Consider the following 18,287-nt stretch of genomic DNA (forward strand, 5'->3'; position numbering starts at 1 on the left):
CCGAAAGATAAGAACAATATAATTCAATCATTTTTAAGCCGAAAAAATGTACAATTTACAAACATATAAGAATAAAGAAACTGAGATCACTGACCCGGGTAGCAGAGTGGATATATACATAAATATATTTATATACGTTTGGCGCGGCCGATTGCAACCGAAATACGAGGTGCACATCTACATGTTATAGTAGTCCTATATACAAAATTTCAACGTTCTGAGGCCATTCGGTTTTGAGATATGCGAGATACGTACGTACGTACGTACATACGTTCGTACAGACGCCAAGAAAAATTCTTTTCAGAATTCATTTTAAAGCAGTTTTGTAATTTTTTTTGGAGGAAAAGAGTCTTTTATTCTGTCCTTACGTACAGATATCACGCAAATACATCGTTAAATTGCATTCGAAAACGGTCAAAATGGATATTTTCGTTGATATATGCTGTTAATAATTAAAAATACCGTTAATAAACACTATCAGTTTTGAGGGTATTTAATATAGGGCACTCTTCTTCAGAGTTTTGTCTGAATAAAACGACCGATTTTAAAAGCAATCAGACATAATTTCTCTCTTCATCAGGAACAAACATTTTTCTCCTTCAGAAAAAGAGTAAGTGATTTGAATAAAATTCCATCGAAATCAATACAATTTTATTTAAAATCTATGCCAGTAAATGGTTGCCTTTCTTATCTAATTTAAAACTTAAAAACCATAACGCCTAATGCTAAATTATAACGATGAGATCATAAATTTGTGCTAAATTATTACATTAATATTATGAAAATTCCAACCAAAATTTTAAAAGAAGTAGTAAACATTAATATATCTAATTTTATAGCTAACTCACCTCTTCTCCCAGAGTATATTCCATCCTTGCGCAACTATCATGCAGAAACCCATGCTGGGGATATACAAAACTCTTTCTGCCACTACGAAACCCACTGGGAAAAACAAATTGCTTGCAGGAAGAAATGGCACCGTCAGCAAAGACAAGCTCTGAAATAAATAATATTATAAACATCAAAGAATGGCAGATCAGATTCGCAATTGTTATTATGTTACAACACAGGAACAGAAATAAACTTGAAATGAAGAAGAAAGCTACAACTGGCCATGTATCAAAACTCGAAGAAACCAGAGTTTTTGTTTTGGAAAAAGGCCCAATTCGCAAAAAGATTGCATAATTTATAGTTTCTTTTCGCATTCTTCTCCGGAAATTGAGTAAATTCTGACATCCACGTATGTTTTCTGCACTAGAAAGTACAAAGTTTTGCATTGCATAAGCTCGTAAAGTTTACGCTTTAAATATTTTCATTCTTAAAATATTAGATTCAGCATATCTAAAACCTAATAATGCGATCAAGTAATATACCGAAAACTTCCTACAACGCATTGAACATGAACTTTCTATCAGGTTAGGTTAGGTTAGGTTATTTAATTATGTCAAAGCCTCGAGGGCTATCTGCCTAAAGGGGAGATGCCTTCGTGGAGGACTTTCTAAGGGAAACTGGCTCGTATACACGTTACACATGGGGAAAACCACGAAAACTCCCATGCAGCCAGCCCGTTCGCGGGATTCGAACCTCGGCCCGAACTACCAGTGTTCAGCGACTTTACCGCTCGGCCGCTGGTGGGCCCCCACTTTCTATCAGATTAAAAATTATCTTCAAATCTGTTCATATTTAACACGTTAAAATATATTTTCCAAATGTTAGGTTTCCAATCTGCAGTTCATCTCACAAGCGGTAAAAGTCGCTGAACACTGGTAGTTCTTACTTCGAGTCCAGTCGACCGGGCTGGCTGTATGGGCATTTGTGTGGTTTTCCTTATGTGTAACGTGTACAAGAGGCAGTTTCTCTTAGAAAGTCCTCCACGAAGGCATCCCTCCCCTTAAGATGTTTTTTCGATACATATATCAAAATTTCGTCTTACAAGAACCTAACAAATTTGACTTGCGAAATCCCGTAAACTGACATCTCTGAAATCTGGGCTTGGCTTGGAAATCTGGGCTTGGTGAGAGTATTCCCAGTTATTTTCGTTTTAAATGGCAGACACTTAGAAGCATTTTTCGGAAATTGCCGAAACCATGGGTCACTTAGCTGTAGTATTTCCAAGAACGGCAAACCGGCAGAGGAGTCGTAAAGATCACTGGACAGAGGTAATTTGACTCGGGTTAAATTACAGGCTGTATAGAAATTTTCGTGTTTTTCCCATGTGTATAATGGAATATGAGCCAGTTTCTCTTAGAAGGTCTTCCACGAATGCATCCCTCTCCTTAGGCAGATAGCTCGAGCGCGTTTTGCATAACCCAAATAAACCGAAACATCACCATGAATGTTGCCCGTGATCTAGAAGGATCTGCCCGCACTACAAGGGCAAATTGACGCAATAATCGAGAAGACACAAGCAAATGTGTATGCTAAATAGGAGGTAAGAAGTACTCTTAAATCGTCTGAGAATTGGTCAATGTCGCCTGACTCATGAGCATCTTTTGAAAGGCGAGAGGAATCCACTCGAAGATATACAAGCACATGTCCATACTTTCTTCTTGATTCAAACTCAATGGAGCAATGGCTCCCGGCTGTCGTACCACCAAGCCGACAAATGAGCTCTGTTCATCAATACTGAGCAAGTATTCCTAGACTAGAATAGAAGAGAAACACGCTAATGTGACAATCAAAATCGTAAAAACAACCTTGTATTTAGCGTAAGTAAAATGAAACACTCAATCGATTTCGAGGGCAGCTAAAGGTCCCTCCTCATCAGAAGAAAGAAATACCTGGAAGGAAGAAAATAAAGGAGAAGGAGTCTCAGAAACACGTGGTCCTTATCAGCACTGCACATGGTTATAACTGGAATTTTAATCAGAGTTGCACTGGCCGCCTACTTTTACTGAGCCAGGCTATCTGATCAAGCATAAAGGACAAGAAAAATTAGCGAAGTTAAAATAGGGAGCGAGGGGCAAATGCACCTTCACGCTCAAAATCTGAACTTCAAATAATGGAAAGCAACCACTGAACGGATTTTTATACCCTCTGGTAGTACCAAACGCGAGGAGGTAACGCCATCTATCGGCAAAAATAACTGAATTAAGATAGTAGAATTTTAAAGGCATTAGGAAAGGCTGGATTGGACTTCAAATCATTAACTAAACCTGCTAAATCTTTGTGAATGTGAGAAGCCTCAAGAAAATCCAATTCACCTATGAAAGAAGCCTTTTGGATAATTTTTGCGGACCCAAAGTCAAAATTATGGTTAAATGTCCAACTATAATACGCTATTGAAGACTTGTTAATTTCGCCTTTTCTGACATATGATTCCTCTTCCTTGATACGAAACTTCAACGCTCTTTTTGTTTGGCCAATATATCTTAAACCACACTGACACGATATACTATAAATTCTATCTAGGTATTCTTAATCTAGGTTTAAACGGTAATATTCTGAAGCGTAATGTTATAGGTGAAACACATCCGCTCATTACATGTGGTATCAAATCGAGTGAGTGTCATTCTATAAATAACAGCGCTATTCTTTCTACTTACCGATAGAAGACACTTTATTCCTCGAGAATATGAGATATATAACACTAGCAAAGACGATAACAGTGGCAAAGACATGACTTTGTCCTTTCCTGAATTCCCTGTGTCCTCGAATCGATTGGAATTTATGAGAAATCTAATAAATCCCGACAGAGAATTGGTAGACGTTCGAAATCTTTCAACGAGACAGATGGCGTGTAATTTCAACATTATCCACCTAGCGACACCTCAGAATTAGTAACCGATATCCTGAGGGTCGAAAGCTGGCTGCTTGGTGGGAAAATCGATAAATATTTTGCTTCAGGATTCGCACAATGGCAACATAACCAGTCTCGCATGATTCACCAAAGAAGACAATGTTCGATTGAGCAGGGAATGCGAACACAGATTTGAAATAAAATGTTTCGAGGTTAGAAATTATTCTCCTGTGCTGTTAAATATTTTAAAATTTTATTAAGAATAGATCTGCTTACAAAATTGATATTAAAACTGCAATACATATGACAGATATATATTAATATGGCTTTGTTGCGGAGAAGGAAAAGTAATTATTTTACTTAACTGTATAAAGTCCTTGAAAAATATATTATCTGTGTACCACTAATTAGCAAACGATGTGGCAAAAGAAAATCAGATTTTAAAATAATTAAAACTGTATGCTGTTCAATACTTAGAGTTTTACACTGATGTAAGAAACTGAATGATAACTAAGACAATAGTAAATAACTTCTGCGTTCATACATCCATTGAAAATGTTTAAGTATGATACTGACGAAGACTGACTTGACAGTGTCATCGCTTACAACATAGAATAAATAATAAAAATCATGAATTTAAAAGACTTCATGTTCCTGATGAAATTCGCCGCAATGGCAATATGTGTTCATCAGTTACCATTTAAGATTTCTTAAACTCGATATTGAAATGGTCAGTCAGTCAGTCAAATCACTGAAAATCTCATAACAATAGATTTGGCTTATTTGATTATGGCAAAGCGCTCGAGGGCTATCTGTTTAAGAGGAGAGATGCCTTCGTGGAGGGCTCTATAAGGGAAAGTGGCTGGTTTACACCTTACAAATGGAGAAAAACACGTAAAAGCTCATGCAGCCCAGCCCGTTTGCCGAGATTCCAAACCCATACCAAATTACCAGTGCTCAACGACTTTACTAATCGGCCGCTGATGGGCGCCTCGTAAGATTAGACCATATATAAAAAAAGATCTGGTAATTTTAGCTCTGTGAGAGACAGCAAAACAGTGTCCGCTCATCATTCTGAAACGTCATGTTTACTTGAGTTTTTAAACCCAAATAAAGTATAAAAAAATCTGATGTGTACACCACATGACTTCCTTGTACGGAACATTAAATTATACGCATTTTTCTTGCCTTTCATTTAAACATATTGGATTGAATTAAATCTACTTCGCCGACAGCGCATAAACCACAATAGAATAAATGCACTCTTTGAAATTCACTGTATTTGTTTACCATAGCGACACTCTGGCGCTAGGTTCACTTAACAGCGTTATATTTCGTTCATATTATAACTCAGAATGCACAAAATTTATATGATTTGAACAATTATCTAATCGTTGTCACATGTCCTATTCAAATGCTATAATAAATATAGAACGATGTATAAAATAAATTAATCAAACAAAGCAAAACAGAAACAGTTTTTCACAGACGATTCAGTATTTCTCATTTAATTAATTCAGTTCTCACTTCGCAAGAAGGCAAAAATACATAAAATCTCAAAATATCTATATTAAAAATTACAAAGTAAATCTTAAACACTTATTTCCTCGAAAAATTTTCCAGAAAGTTTTAAGCATGATTTAATTCGCAATAATAAATGAGGCGCTATCTTTGTTGTTGTGAAGTTTAGTCTCTAGATTGGCAACAAATCTACTACTCTGCTGTTTCAATTGTCAACAAACATGTCCGCCATGTTATTTAAAAATTAGGCTTAACCGCACTTAAAGCTCTTAAATTGTTGACAATTCTAAAAGTATTGCAGACAGATTTACTAAAGGCATAAAAACCTTAACCGGAAGATAAGAACAACATAATTGAATCTCTTTTTAAAGCAAAAAATGCACAATTGACGAACATACAAGAGTAAAGAAACTGAGATGAGTGAAACGGGTAACAGAGTGGATATATGTATAAACATATTTACATACGTTTGGTGCGGCCGATTGCAACCAAAATATGAGATGCACATCTAGAAGTTCTATATATAAAATTTCAACGTTTTGAGGCTACTCGTTTTGAGTTATGGAAGATACGTACGTACGTACAGACGCCACGAAATATTCTCTTCAGAATTAATTTTAAAGCAGTTTTGTAATTCTTTGGGAGGAAAAGAGTCTTTAATTATGCCCTTACGCGCCAATGTTAACCAAAAATATCGTTAAATTTCATTGGATAGCATTTAAAATGGATATTTTCTTTGAAATATGCTGCCTGAAACGTTTCGCGATTACAATATTTTTACTTCGTTCAAGGAAGTGAAAAGGGTTTTTTACAAAAACTGCTGTTTAAATCTAATGTTTATACCAAACTAAACAGGATCCTTACAGGAAACAATGGCACGAAATTGTAGGAGTGTATAGTTTCTCATAAACTGCACGAACAGGCATCTAAATGTGAGCTGGATGTTGGTTCTGCTTAACACCCGCCTCATGGTATAGGCATTTAAGTTAGGTACTGATGGTTCGTAAAGATCAGAGGATTCGGAAAGAATATTTCTGGTTAATTAATAGTGTTAGTGTGGTTTAAATATCGATCTTCAGTGCATTTGTATCTGAAGGGGAACAAGCAATCGTAACAAACTCAATAAATATCTCTGAAACTTCCATCTTTCTTGGCGGTAGTTTGCTTGCTAGGAAAGAATCATGAAAAAATACAGCAAAGCTTCCAGATTCTTTAAAAAAGATGAATAATCATTCAAAAATATACGAAGGAAATTTGTATCCCCAAATGAGGTATTTCAGGCACACTGTCGGATCTGGTTTCCTCTCAAAGGACAATGATGTCCAGCTTCTTGGAACTCATTTGGTTCTTTTCATACAAGCTCGAAATCGTTTGGTTTTACGCTTAGGGTATTTTAGTTCAAAATTTGGATACAGCTGGGACAGTAATCTTTATGTATATAAGCGGCTAAAGTGTGTGTCGACGATAGTTTATTGTTGCCACTCGGAAAATGAGCGCGGTTTTTAATTAATATCTCGGCCGATTAAAGTCGTATGAAAATGAGAACAGTATGGATAGATTTGGAGAAGATTTTGGAATCCGAGGATACGCGTCTCGAATTTCAACTGGGCGTCGTTCCGTAGATATTCGAGAAAAAAGAATTTGGCGCGTAGCCAAAACCCTGTAATAGGGAAAACCCAAGAAAGAAAGTAGAAAATGTAGGGGAAATTAGTTTTTAATTAATATCTCGCCTCATTAAAGTCCTAATAAGACGCGAATAGTCAAAATGGCGTGCCACGGACCTGCGGAATCCAACGGTGTGCTTCGCTAAGCCCGGGAGCCAGCCGTTTCAGAGAAGATGATGTTACTTCACCCCATATATATATATGTGGCTTAAGTGTCTGTTTGTCGCCGATAGTTTATTGGTTGCTTGCGTAAATGTACCAGCCAATGGGGTGAAGTTGCCACGGCACATATTTGCCGTTTCAATTGAGATGTAGACAATTTCCTGTAAAACTTGCCTTTGCTATGGCCATCCATAAGTCTCAGGGCCAAACGCTTAAGCGTGTTGGCATTTTTTTACCTGAGCTTGCATCTGGACACGGTCAACTTTATGTTGCCTGTTCAAGAGTTCGTAAAATAACGGACGTAATATTAAAAATAATGGATGGTCCTCTGCAAGGCAAGCTTAAAAATGATGGAAAGATCTACACAAGAAATGTTATGTACAAAGAGCTCTTTGGCATGTGAATTAACATTTCATTACTTAAATCACATTTATTGATTGAGCTAGCGGTGGACTCTTAAGAAATGTACAGCCAGTGGTTTCCTTCTTTGCACTCTACTTTAATCAATTAAGCAAGTAGAAGGGTGAAACTCCGTGGGGCAGTAAGCAAAGGGGCGTCCTTGCCGCCTGCTCTGGGTAATTCAGTTTAAATTAGCAGACACCTTTGCACAAATCATTTTAATTACAATTTGTAATACCTAGAACTGTCATTTCGTATGACCGCTGGGCTTTCTAGTACATCCATACCTGAGAACCGAAGTCTATTCCCAAAGACCGGAACATCCCTGATTTGCTCAGGATTATTCGTGAGGCCATCCGTAACCCCCTAACCTTTTCAGCGATAAGAGCTCTCTATATAAGAAACATTCAGTAAATTTTACAAAATTTAAATGCATTTTAATTTTTTATACAAAATTTCATCAAAAAAACTGAAACATCGGTATTTTATTTCAGAAAAAGTACGATTTTGTGCCAAAAGACCTGTATTAAAACAAAGCTGTATATAAATCTAATATATATCCTAAGTCGCGCTATCGAGACATGAAAAACACCAGTTAAATTTCGTCAATCAGCTCAGTAGAACGTGAGATATAAAACTACCCCATTTTTTTATCCACTTTACCCGATCGGTTTGGTTAATCTGAACATTATTACCTGATTTCCACACAGGAACATGACGAGTCCTTATAGTGTTAAAGTGACCTTACAAAAATTATTTTTAAGTAAAACACCACTATATTCTGCACAGCTCTGTAATCATGTATCTAAAAAATAATTCAAAGGTAGGAGAAAACGTTGCAATACACCTGAAATATTGCTACAGATGTGCAAGAACAACATTACCAAACAATCGGTGCAGTGATTTGCGTCGCCGACTGCTTGACGAAAGGCCCGGGTTCGAATCCCAGAGAAGGCATGGATGTTTGTAAATATATAGTTTCCGTGCTGCATGGGGGCCCCTTAAATACGTGGCAAGCCGAAAGTCCTCTGGAGAAGTTGGTCGTAGAGGAAGAGAAGTGGGAGACCCTCTTCCTCTACCACCAACTTCTCGAGAGGCCACCAACGTCCCCGGGGTGTTCTCTATCAAAATTGGGGGCGAAACGGAGCTAAATCACACTGTTACCTGTAAAGGTGCTCAATATTGTTGCCAACGGCAGGCGTATCTTGCGCTCCTTGTCACGAGGAATTTCGTGGGCTTGGGTTGACTATAGGCCAGACAAGTAAGCATTAGTCAACAACAACAACAGCAACATTGAATAATAAGGGAATAAATGAAATGCAAAGAAGTTATAAACCTACAATTCATTTACAATATGTATTACTTGCACGCATTTTTAAGCATGTAACTACTAACACAGGTTACTGGTGCGTTGTGTAGTTTATGTAAAAATCTAAATTGTGGACGCACCGAAGCAGAACGAGATCCTACAATGTGGTATTTTCTGGTCCAGTAACTGAGACCCATTAGCTACATTTAATCCAGAACTTGTAATTTGGTCTAATATTTCACTTACGTGAGAGAGATAATAGAGTATATAATTATACATTTTGTATAATTCTGTCACGTAAAAACTATAATATAAAACACAAATCCTCATTGAACTGATTAGCGTATTATTTGCCCTTTTTACTACTTATATTTGGCTACGGTTAAATAATAGAAGAAAACTTTGGGAAAATGAAACCACAGAGATGCGTTAGCAATTTAAGTGCCCTTTTCCGCCTATGATAGCAAAAGTTAGATTATTTACTTCAGAAGCCTAATATTAGCAATTAATGGCTCTGTTTCAAGAAATTATTAAACAAGCAATGATTTATGCATTCCATTATTAATATCATTAGTTTAACTCGTTTATTTATGAAATATGGCTTTGACTCAATTACTTAAAACTTTCGTAAAGCCTCCACAGTCGGTGCCGAGTAGTCAGCTTAACAAAAACTATAAGAAGATACTAACAGAAAAAATAAATAAATAAATCTGAAATGTTTCAGATTTAAACGGTCATCCAAAAGGTTTTGTTAAGGTTTATTACGCTCTCGTTGATCTCAAAGTTTTCAGTCAGTTCTTACACTCAATCTTACTAACCCATTTTTTTTTGTCATTTTAGCTTTATTATTAAGCCTCATTTTCTTCGCACTTACGCCGTACAAATTCAACAGGAAAATTACAAAGTTTATCCCAGTTATGATGACAGGAAAATTACAAACTTTAACAGCAGTTATGCACAGCAGTATACGTTTAGATTGTCCAATGCAGCGTTAAGTGTAGGCATAATTTTTTTAAATCTTTTCACCGTTCGTCATATCAGTGTTCAATTTTCTTACTAAGATGACTGTAAAGCTTTTTTAGTCTTTTTATTATTAATATTTTATGTGTTTACTTTATTTATTAAATGTCACGTTTCCGGTCTTTGCGCCACATAAAATTCGATTCAACGTCAAAAATCACAAAATATTGAAAAACAGCATATATTTTTAGAATTTCCGACAGACAGTCTCGAGCGCTGGACGTAAAAGTGTTTTATTCCTTACAGTGTTGCCACTTTTCGCTTTGAAATCGTTGAGTTTGTTAACCAAAATCCGTTAAAGTTTTACAAAATAGGAAATAGGCAATAAAACAAATCCAAAATTCAGGCTTCCAGGTGCCCACGTTTGGTGAAGGACTACCTTTTTCAAATGGATTACCTTATTCAAAACTGGATGACTCTAGTTATCGCGAGTGTATTGCCATTCGGAAAAATGAAAAAATACTTATTTTCTAATTTTAATCAATAAACTCAACTATTTAAATGAAATATGTTGCCACTGCCTTAAATAAAATGCTTTTATCTTCGCCGAACCATCCTGTCGCCATTCAGTAAAGCATAAGATCTTTAAAGTTCAGGTTTAATCTTTTTGTTACTGATTAAGAAATCAAGAGACCGAAGCAAGTCTTAAGAATATTTTTATCTACTTTTTACTTAAACCCTCGTTGATGCCAGTGCAGTTGCCAGCCAAAGACTAATCGGTCAAATTAAAGGAAACTCCATCCCGGAATTGAACTGTGACAGAGCCATATCGACTATCATAACCATACTTAGGACAAACACTGATGATGAGGATTTCTGCAGACGGACAGCATAGTTACACCAGCATTTGTCCTCATTGCCCAAATGACATCCCACTGTCTCGCCATCCCATCTTCAGCTGCCCAGCAATCTAGGCCAGACTGTTTAATAGCGGCATTGAAGACCCAGTGGACCTACTTTATACTGATAGAGCTGCCGAGGTTGCAAATGCTGTCTTTGACAGCTTCGGAGTTATATGATTGCACTTTGTCATAGAAGCGACATCATCATCATCATCTACTTTTAAATCTCATTGATATAAACAAAGATGCCTTAAACTCTTTAAAGGGCGATGGTTACCTACAGTAACCAACTTTTTTATTAAACGCCTCACTCACTCGTTTGAGTGTTTTTCCAGACTGACCGTTTCTGAAGTTTCCTTGTAGCTCACTAGATAGCAATCAAGAAACATAAGCCAGTAATTGATGCAGAAATCCGTTTTCAAGAAAATCAGCATCAGTTGTAGAAGACAACTTCACGATGATGTGTATTCTGCAGGACCAAGAAAAAGCCTGTAAGAACAGTGTGGAAATGCGGGACATGCAGAGTTGCAAAAAGAACAACTGTTTCCATGAGTACCATAGAGACTGATTTGTAGGGATGTGTTCTGTGGGTGGTGGTCACTGACATTAACCACCAGAAGTGGTCATTTCTTTCATGCGTCTTGGACAAAATATGTGTAACTGTCGCAAATAATTTCATTGTGACACCTGATATAGTAAATAAAATAGCAACGCCTTCGCCGGGAATCGGACCGCAGACCTCAGGAATACGCGCCCAGCGTGCAGATCACCACACCACGAAGGCATGCTAGGAAGGTGGAAAAAATACCTTAGATAATTGTGTTTGGCTTCGGCTGAGTCCCGTTTAGTTTATTATTTCTTTTCTGAGTTAAAGCCCGACTAGAGGCTTCCTGTAAGCCCGAGAATTATTCAGAAGAAATAGCAGTTACAAATATCAGATATCCGGAGTAAATAAAAAGAATTACTAATAACTTTTTGTATGAAGTTTACTGCATCGTGACATTTAAAAAAGCCCCGATATTCCTTTTGAGAGTCTTTTTATAGCCTCTGGAAAGGCGGAGCTTCCAAGAAATGACGTCAGCTTCGTCAGCCAATCCAGTTCGCTTTAAATACTTCCAGAACATTCTAAAACTGTACGTGTAGAAAAGGCGGAAAAAACAACTTGACTACGGGGCTGTGGATTTAATTCCACGTACTTTCAAATAAGAGAACGTCGTCATTAAAAATGAAAAGAACATACAGTTAGAATTTTAAGTGTATCCTTGATTAAGGAATTTTATTATTACAAATATATAAGAATATTCTTAGTGCTTCCGCTAAAAAGTAGATTCGTTTAACTTGTTTTCAAATTTTTGCAGTTCAATGCGCAAAAGTTCTTGACCACAAAGGCCTTTTTTTAGTTTGTTCTCCTTTCTTTAATTATATATATATATAGATATATATTTCCGCTTTATAATAACTATATTAGGCGGCTAGTAAGAATAAAAAGCGAAAGTGAATAATTTAAATACGAGTGATTTAATTTAGAAGTCACACAACAAAAATCAGCGTTATATTTTCAAATTTTCACAGGACTAGTTTCGATGGTTTTACAGAACCGTCATCCTCAGCTGCAAGAGCGCAAAAACGAGTGATTTATTTAGTGAGAAACCCATTATTTTACTTAGTAACTCTTATTTAGCTAATAATTATCCATATGCTGTAAAACTCTAACAAGACTAAGTACTGGCATTAGAATATCTGTGAGGCAAACAACTTTTCTCTTGTCAAACACTTTGCTATTATTCCGTACGTTTACAATGTGTCTATAGCAAAGCATAATGAGCTTCGATATAAATTAAAACGTCATTGTAGAACCGCGAATGGAACTATTATGTAAATATAATTACCATCTGGTTTCGTGACATAACCGTTTTGTGACGAATAATTGTCTCAGTGTCGCTGCTAAGTACATCATTTTAAAAAATGAAAGAAAGGAGAATCGATTGAATAACGCACCATGCGATAATTGCTTAGTGATGGATACGCTGTTTGACTACAAATTCGCTTGTAACTCGCCAGTGTATAGAAAACTGAAACCGTGTTAAAATTTAGGTAAATATAACGAACGGTTTCAATCAAACCAGCAAAAAACAAAGTCACTTTCATTTAAACAAGCGTAACTTCAATTAACATGTATTGTTGTATGTACGGATCCATGTGAATACGAAAAGGGACGTGTGTGTAGGATAAGCCAGAATTTCGAAATAACGCCAATATTGATTTATATGATAATATGTAATACACATATTGGTACAGAGTTATGTATCTTTTTATTATAAATGTAGTATCAGTTAGTTCTGCTCAGCCTCAGAGGACACAACCTATGCGCCTGTAGCGAGAGCTAGGTGAAGAGGAGACATATAGACAAATGTAGATTTCACGCGAAAGACATCACTATGATTAGTGCCATATGCCAATGAGCCTATTAATCTGTAAAATCTTTCCTTTCCGCTTTAATGTCGTATTTATGTGTTATAAAATAAAATTAAAATATATATATATAATTAAAAAATACAGAAGGAAAAAAAAAAGTCTAAAACCATGAAACTTCCAAAAAAAATCAAAACTTGATTTTTCCTATCCCTAAACTTTCTCGAGCTAGTGTGCATCATGATAACCAATTATGCACTTTTCCTATTTCTGCTCATTACTTAGATAGTTTTCTGGTGTGGAGATACATGGTTTTGGACCATAGGGCACTTTGTAACTTATAATCATTGGCATTGCCGAAGGTGGTAATTAAAGAATACATGATAGCGAGCGCCGAGTTGCTATTTAAATACTAAAAGTGATGCATAACTGTGTTTGTATCTAACAAACGCTAGAAGGCACAATGGCACCGTTATTTAATTCAATCTGTAGCTTTCTTTTATATTTCATTAAATGTTTTGCGGTGCGGAAGACTTGTGGAAGTGTTATTTACTTAAGGATATCATCTTCAACTTCCCACCCACATAAATGTATTCTTTTTTTTATTCTTCATTTGTCTATGTAACTCTGAAAACTGAAAATAACTGACACTTGCGAATCATTGGAATTTCCAACTTTATCAAAAAAATGTAATATGGCATAATATAAATACAATAGGCAGCTAATAAAATCCTTTCTGCGTCTGAGTAAACAGTAAATTGTATCACAAGATGAGCTGACATATGAAATACATGGGATAAATGTATTTCATTTTCTACCCAACAACACGAGACTAAGTTTTCTATCCAAGCAATTCCAAGATTTTTTTTACCTTTAAAAAAGGAGAGAACCAGAGAGTTTTATTTAATCAACGAATTATTTCATATTAATACTGGCCTCTAGCTTCTATTTCTCTGCAGATCTTCACCAGAAAGCATAGGCGGACTTTCAGTAACGAATCCAGTCAATGTTTAGATAACGTGTAATGGCAGCATCAAGTAGTAGTCATCAGGTTTTTCGAAAGAGGAGAAATCTCCAGTGACCTCTTCGGAATTCGAACTCCGGCTTTACGTTTGCTAGCCGGATGTACCAAACAGTTCCATCAAGAATACACGAAGTCAAAAGGAAGAAAATACCTTACACTTGCCCCCACTTAAAGGCCAACTAGAGAGCAGGAGACCCAATTGCCAGTCGCTGGCAGTGACAGCTTATGGCCCATCACATGTTAGTTTGGACGCTATGCTAGTCAGAATCAGCTTTGTCCTCGCCTGGACTCGAACTCTGTACCTTCCGATGCTACGTTAAGGGTAGGTTAAGTTAAGCTAGATGACGATAGGTTAATTGGTTATGCCAAGCGACCCAAGGATTATCTGCCAATGGGGACTGGGTCGTATTCACGGTACACATAGACAAAACCACAAAATGCAGCCAGGCGTTTTCCCCCGGATTCGATCCCAGGTCAAACTACAAGAGTTCAGCGACTTTAACGCCCGGCCGCCAGTGGGACGTTTGGGTAAAATATGGTTTTGAAAGTAAAACCCGCTAAATATGCGACAACTATTTAAACCCGCGAGAACGCGCGTCGGGCCTGGGAGGCCCGGTCGTTACAAAAATGCAATACAAAAATTTCTCCCTTTGGTGAAATTTTTCGACCTTCTCAGTAACTGCGTTTAAGATCAAGTACTTGTCATTCACAATCCTTTCCGGAATTTAACCCTCCATCTTATCTCAGAAACTGAGTAACCGGGCTTCCCAGACCCGAGGCGCGCGCTCGCATTGTCATTTAAAATTGTGAAAGAGATCAGGCAGTTGCAAAAAGGTCTTGCTTTTTGAGTTATGACGGTGAAATGAAAAGACTACAGAAACTATTAGCCGAAGTGTCGACTGATAAAGATACAATTAAAGACGAGGACGATTAAATAGTTGGTGAAGAACAGTTTAGTGATCCCGAATCGAATTCTGAAGAGGCATTAGACTCAAGCGAATGAATTAAGTAATTTTGTGTCCGTCAGCGAATTGTTATCATGGCAAATATAATGTGACAAAATGGAATAAAAAAGAACCAAGACTTGCTGTGAGAACTCTTGCACACAACATTGTGAGAAAATTTCTCGGAAATGCTTGTGAAGCAAAATTTGTGTCCTTCTTGGCAACTGCTTATGGATAAAATAACAGCAAAAATTCTAGTAGTTTGTGCGAACATTTATATCGAATACATGCCCTCAAATTTGGAAGATAGAGAGATGCTCGATCCACAGATATTACAGAAATTAGAGCATTTGTCTGTCTTCTTTATTTTGGAGGACTCTACAAGGCTTCTCACGTAAACGTTCCTTACTTTTGGGTGACAGACGACAATGTCTAACAAACAGTTTTTTATTTTTAATGAGAAATGAGATGTTTGTTTGATGACATAAGAGACCGCCCTTCTAGAAGGGAGATAAATAAAATGGGTCCGATAATATATGCCTTTGAAAAGTTCGTTGAAAATTGCAAAAAAGTTTACAGTCTTTGAGTAAAAAACTGAAAATCACAAATTTGCTGTGCTATGTGCGAGAAAAATGTTTGTAGTAAACACAGCGCGATTATTTAGGATTTAGGAACGGGGAAGACGGGCACCACGCCTTTACCATTTGGTTAAATGGTTTAGCGCCATCTCCCCACTACGTGATCCCAGCCGTTTATTGATATTAGCAAACAGATACATAATTTGAAATGAATACAAAATTTGCAATGATACATAATTGAAATGAATACATAATTTGAAATGAATACATAATTAGCAATGATAAATAGTTTAGAAAGAAAAAAAATGAAGCATAATGTATAAAATAGCATAATTATAAACGTACAGAATTTTGAATGTAATACAAAAATTTTAAACATAATATATGCCATAACTCTTTAAAATATGTGCGGAATTTTGAAATAAAATATGCGACGAAAAGAAATAGTAGTGATGAAGAGTAGTTTGTAGTTCCAACAAAAGTCTATAGTTCAAAGTCTATATTCAGAATCAGCGCGATTATTTGAAAAAAAAATGTGAAATGCAAGATTTATTTTGAAATTATTGTTGTAAAAATTTAATATTGCATAAATTAGTACTAAATTTCATTTGCTCTCGAAATCAGTTTAATTTTTGGGTAAAAGTTTACAATTGGGTGCCCCTTGTTTATTGGCGATTCTTTTTTGACGCCAAGATCGGCGCCAGGAAGTCACAATTTCAAGATGGCCGCTACACAAAACCAAAATAAGAAGTCGAAGAATTGCATAAGATCTGTGTCCATGTACACATCGATCTGTTTTTACTTAAAAAAAACATCCTAGGATTGCACAAACTAGGCATTGCGCACTGCCTTAAATATGTCCATGTACACATCAATCTATTTTCATTTAAATAAAATCGGGAAGCTAAACAAAGTTAAAGCTATCGTGGTAACCAGAAGTGAGGTTTCATCGCCAAAATTTTTAAAAAAATGTCGCCAATCGAAGGGGAAGCCAATTCTACACTAAAGCCAATTTTTGTTGTTAATGATAAATAATTTTTACACAAGCAATTTTTTATTTATTTATTTATTTATTTATTTGGTTAAGAAATAACGCTTCGGGCCTACGGAGTCCGACTCCCGTCCTCGCGTAGCTAAAAATAGCGCGCGTCTTCGCGGGTTAAGTCTACTTAAAAGTTAAACCTTTATCAAAACACTACCCTACCTATCCTTTGATTTACCTCACATATATTTGTTTAGAACAGAAAGTTATGCAAATTAAAGCATTCGCAATAATATTTAAAAGATAGCGTGTTTTAACTGCAACTCATACCTTTATGCTTGAAGTGCCACTTTATTATTCGTAATTATTAGCGTCGATACAGCCACCTACGTTGAAAGAATATAATATTATTCAGGGCCGCTTTGTGCTATCTTTGCCGTCCGATGTTTAAAAAAAAAACACCTTCTGTAGTGATTACACAAATATAAAACCACTTACTTTGTTCTGGAGAGTGGATTTCGATTATTTCTACGTTCCAAGGTAGGTCGGCAAATTGTTACCAGTTTTTGCCAGAAGTAGCTGACAGTTACGTTATCTCGATTTTTGCTTTAGATGTAAGTAACCCACCAGGAATAATCAGATAAAGTTTTTAGAATTTTAATCTCTGAGGAAGATGGTTACAGAGAAGGCGAAAAATTGGAATAATTTCGTATGTCATTCTTAGCGAAGTATTTTAGTTAAACATTTCTTTAAGTATACAGCTTCATTCGCGTATTTCACTTGATCTCCCCTCCACATTTTCAGTTCTGAAAATTTTTAAATGTATTCACGTAGTTTTCCTCTACCACATGGATTCATACGCTTGATGTATTTATCTTACTAATTTTTACCTTACTTTTTTATTTTACTAATTTTTTATCTTAATAATTTATTTGCTCGCGGAATTTGGGTGCATAGGCCCTGACTGATGAAGCAGTAATAGTGAAGAGCTGCAAGAAATCGGAAGTTTTGATGATACCGATAGTTCTGATCATTGCACCTGGAAAAACAGACTAAAAAGTGACGAAGACAATGCCAACGGTGAGGATAGCAATGGCCTGCAAGCTGCGGCAGACGACACAGACAGCACTTTCAGCAGCATTAAACAATTTGATGCCTAGGGATTAACAGTGGATAAATAAAAGGGAGCGAGATTCAAGATACAAGAAAACAAAATGAAGATACCTTGTTAGGTATTTTAATGCCAATTTTGCTATGTATTCTTATTGGAATGTCGGTTTCTTTTAAATAAATAATATGATGAGACTTATCGGTAGTTTATTCATGAATACGTTTCCTTTCTTATACGTTTCTACTGTAACTGCGTCCATTGGAATTTAACTTTTTCGCATAATTTTCTCCATTCGTTTTCCGTAAGATAAATTTATCACACATTGAGGAAAAATACCGTAAGATAAATTCCGTAAGATAAATTTATCACAAATTGAGGAAAAATACGAGAGTAAATACGAAAATTAAATGCTGTTGCGTGCGTACGGGTTCGTAAACAGATTGAATGCACACAGGTCCAATGATAGGTTAATAAAAATTAATTTTTATCAAAAGAAACACTTCAAAGTTCTGAAAACACAACGCAATGCAAAGCTCATCTAAAGAGGAAAAACTAACCCGGAATAGCTCCGATCTTGCGC

General features: G+C 36.2%; 1 protein-coding gene across 1 annotated transcript in view; it reads right to left on the minus strand.

Annotated features, from left to right (window-relative positions):
- The window catches only part of LOC118202547 (protein O-mannosyl-transferase Tmtc3-like), a 707,071-nt gene that overhangs the window by 172,740 nt on the left and 516,044 nt on the right, over nucleotides 1-18,287 (minus strand). Inside the window, exon 10 of the mRNA XM_085824627.1 lies at nucleotides 849-997. Within this exon, the coding sequence (XP_085680753.1) occupies nucleotides 849-997 (149 nt within the window). The remainder of the gene's footprint in view (nucleotides 1-848; nucleotides 998-18,287) is intronic.

Source organism: Stegodyphus dumicola, chromosome 10 (genome assembly GCF_044657685.1).
Source record: "Stegodyphus dumicola isolate Sdum_Otavi_A_Nest chromosome 10, ASM4465768v1".
NCBI lineage: Eukaryota > Metazoa > Arthropoda > Arachnida > Araneae > Eresidae > Stegodyphus > Stegodyphus dumicola.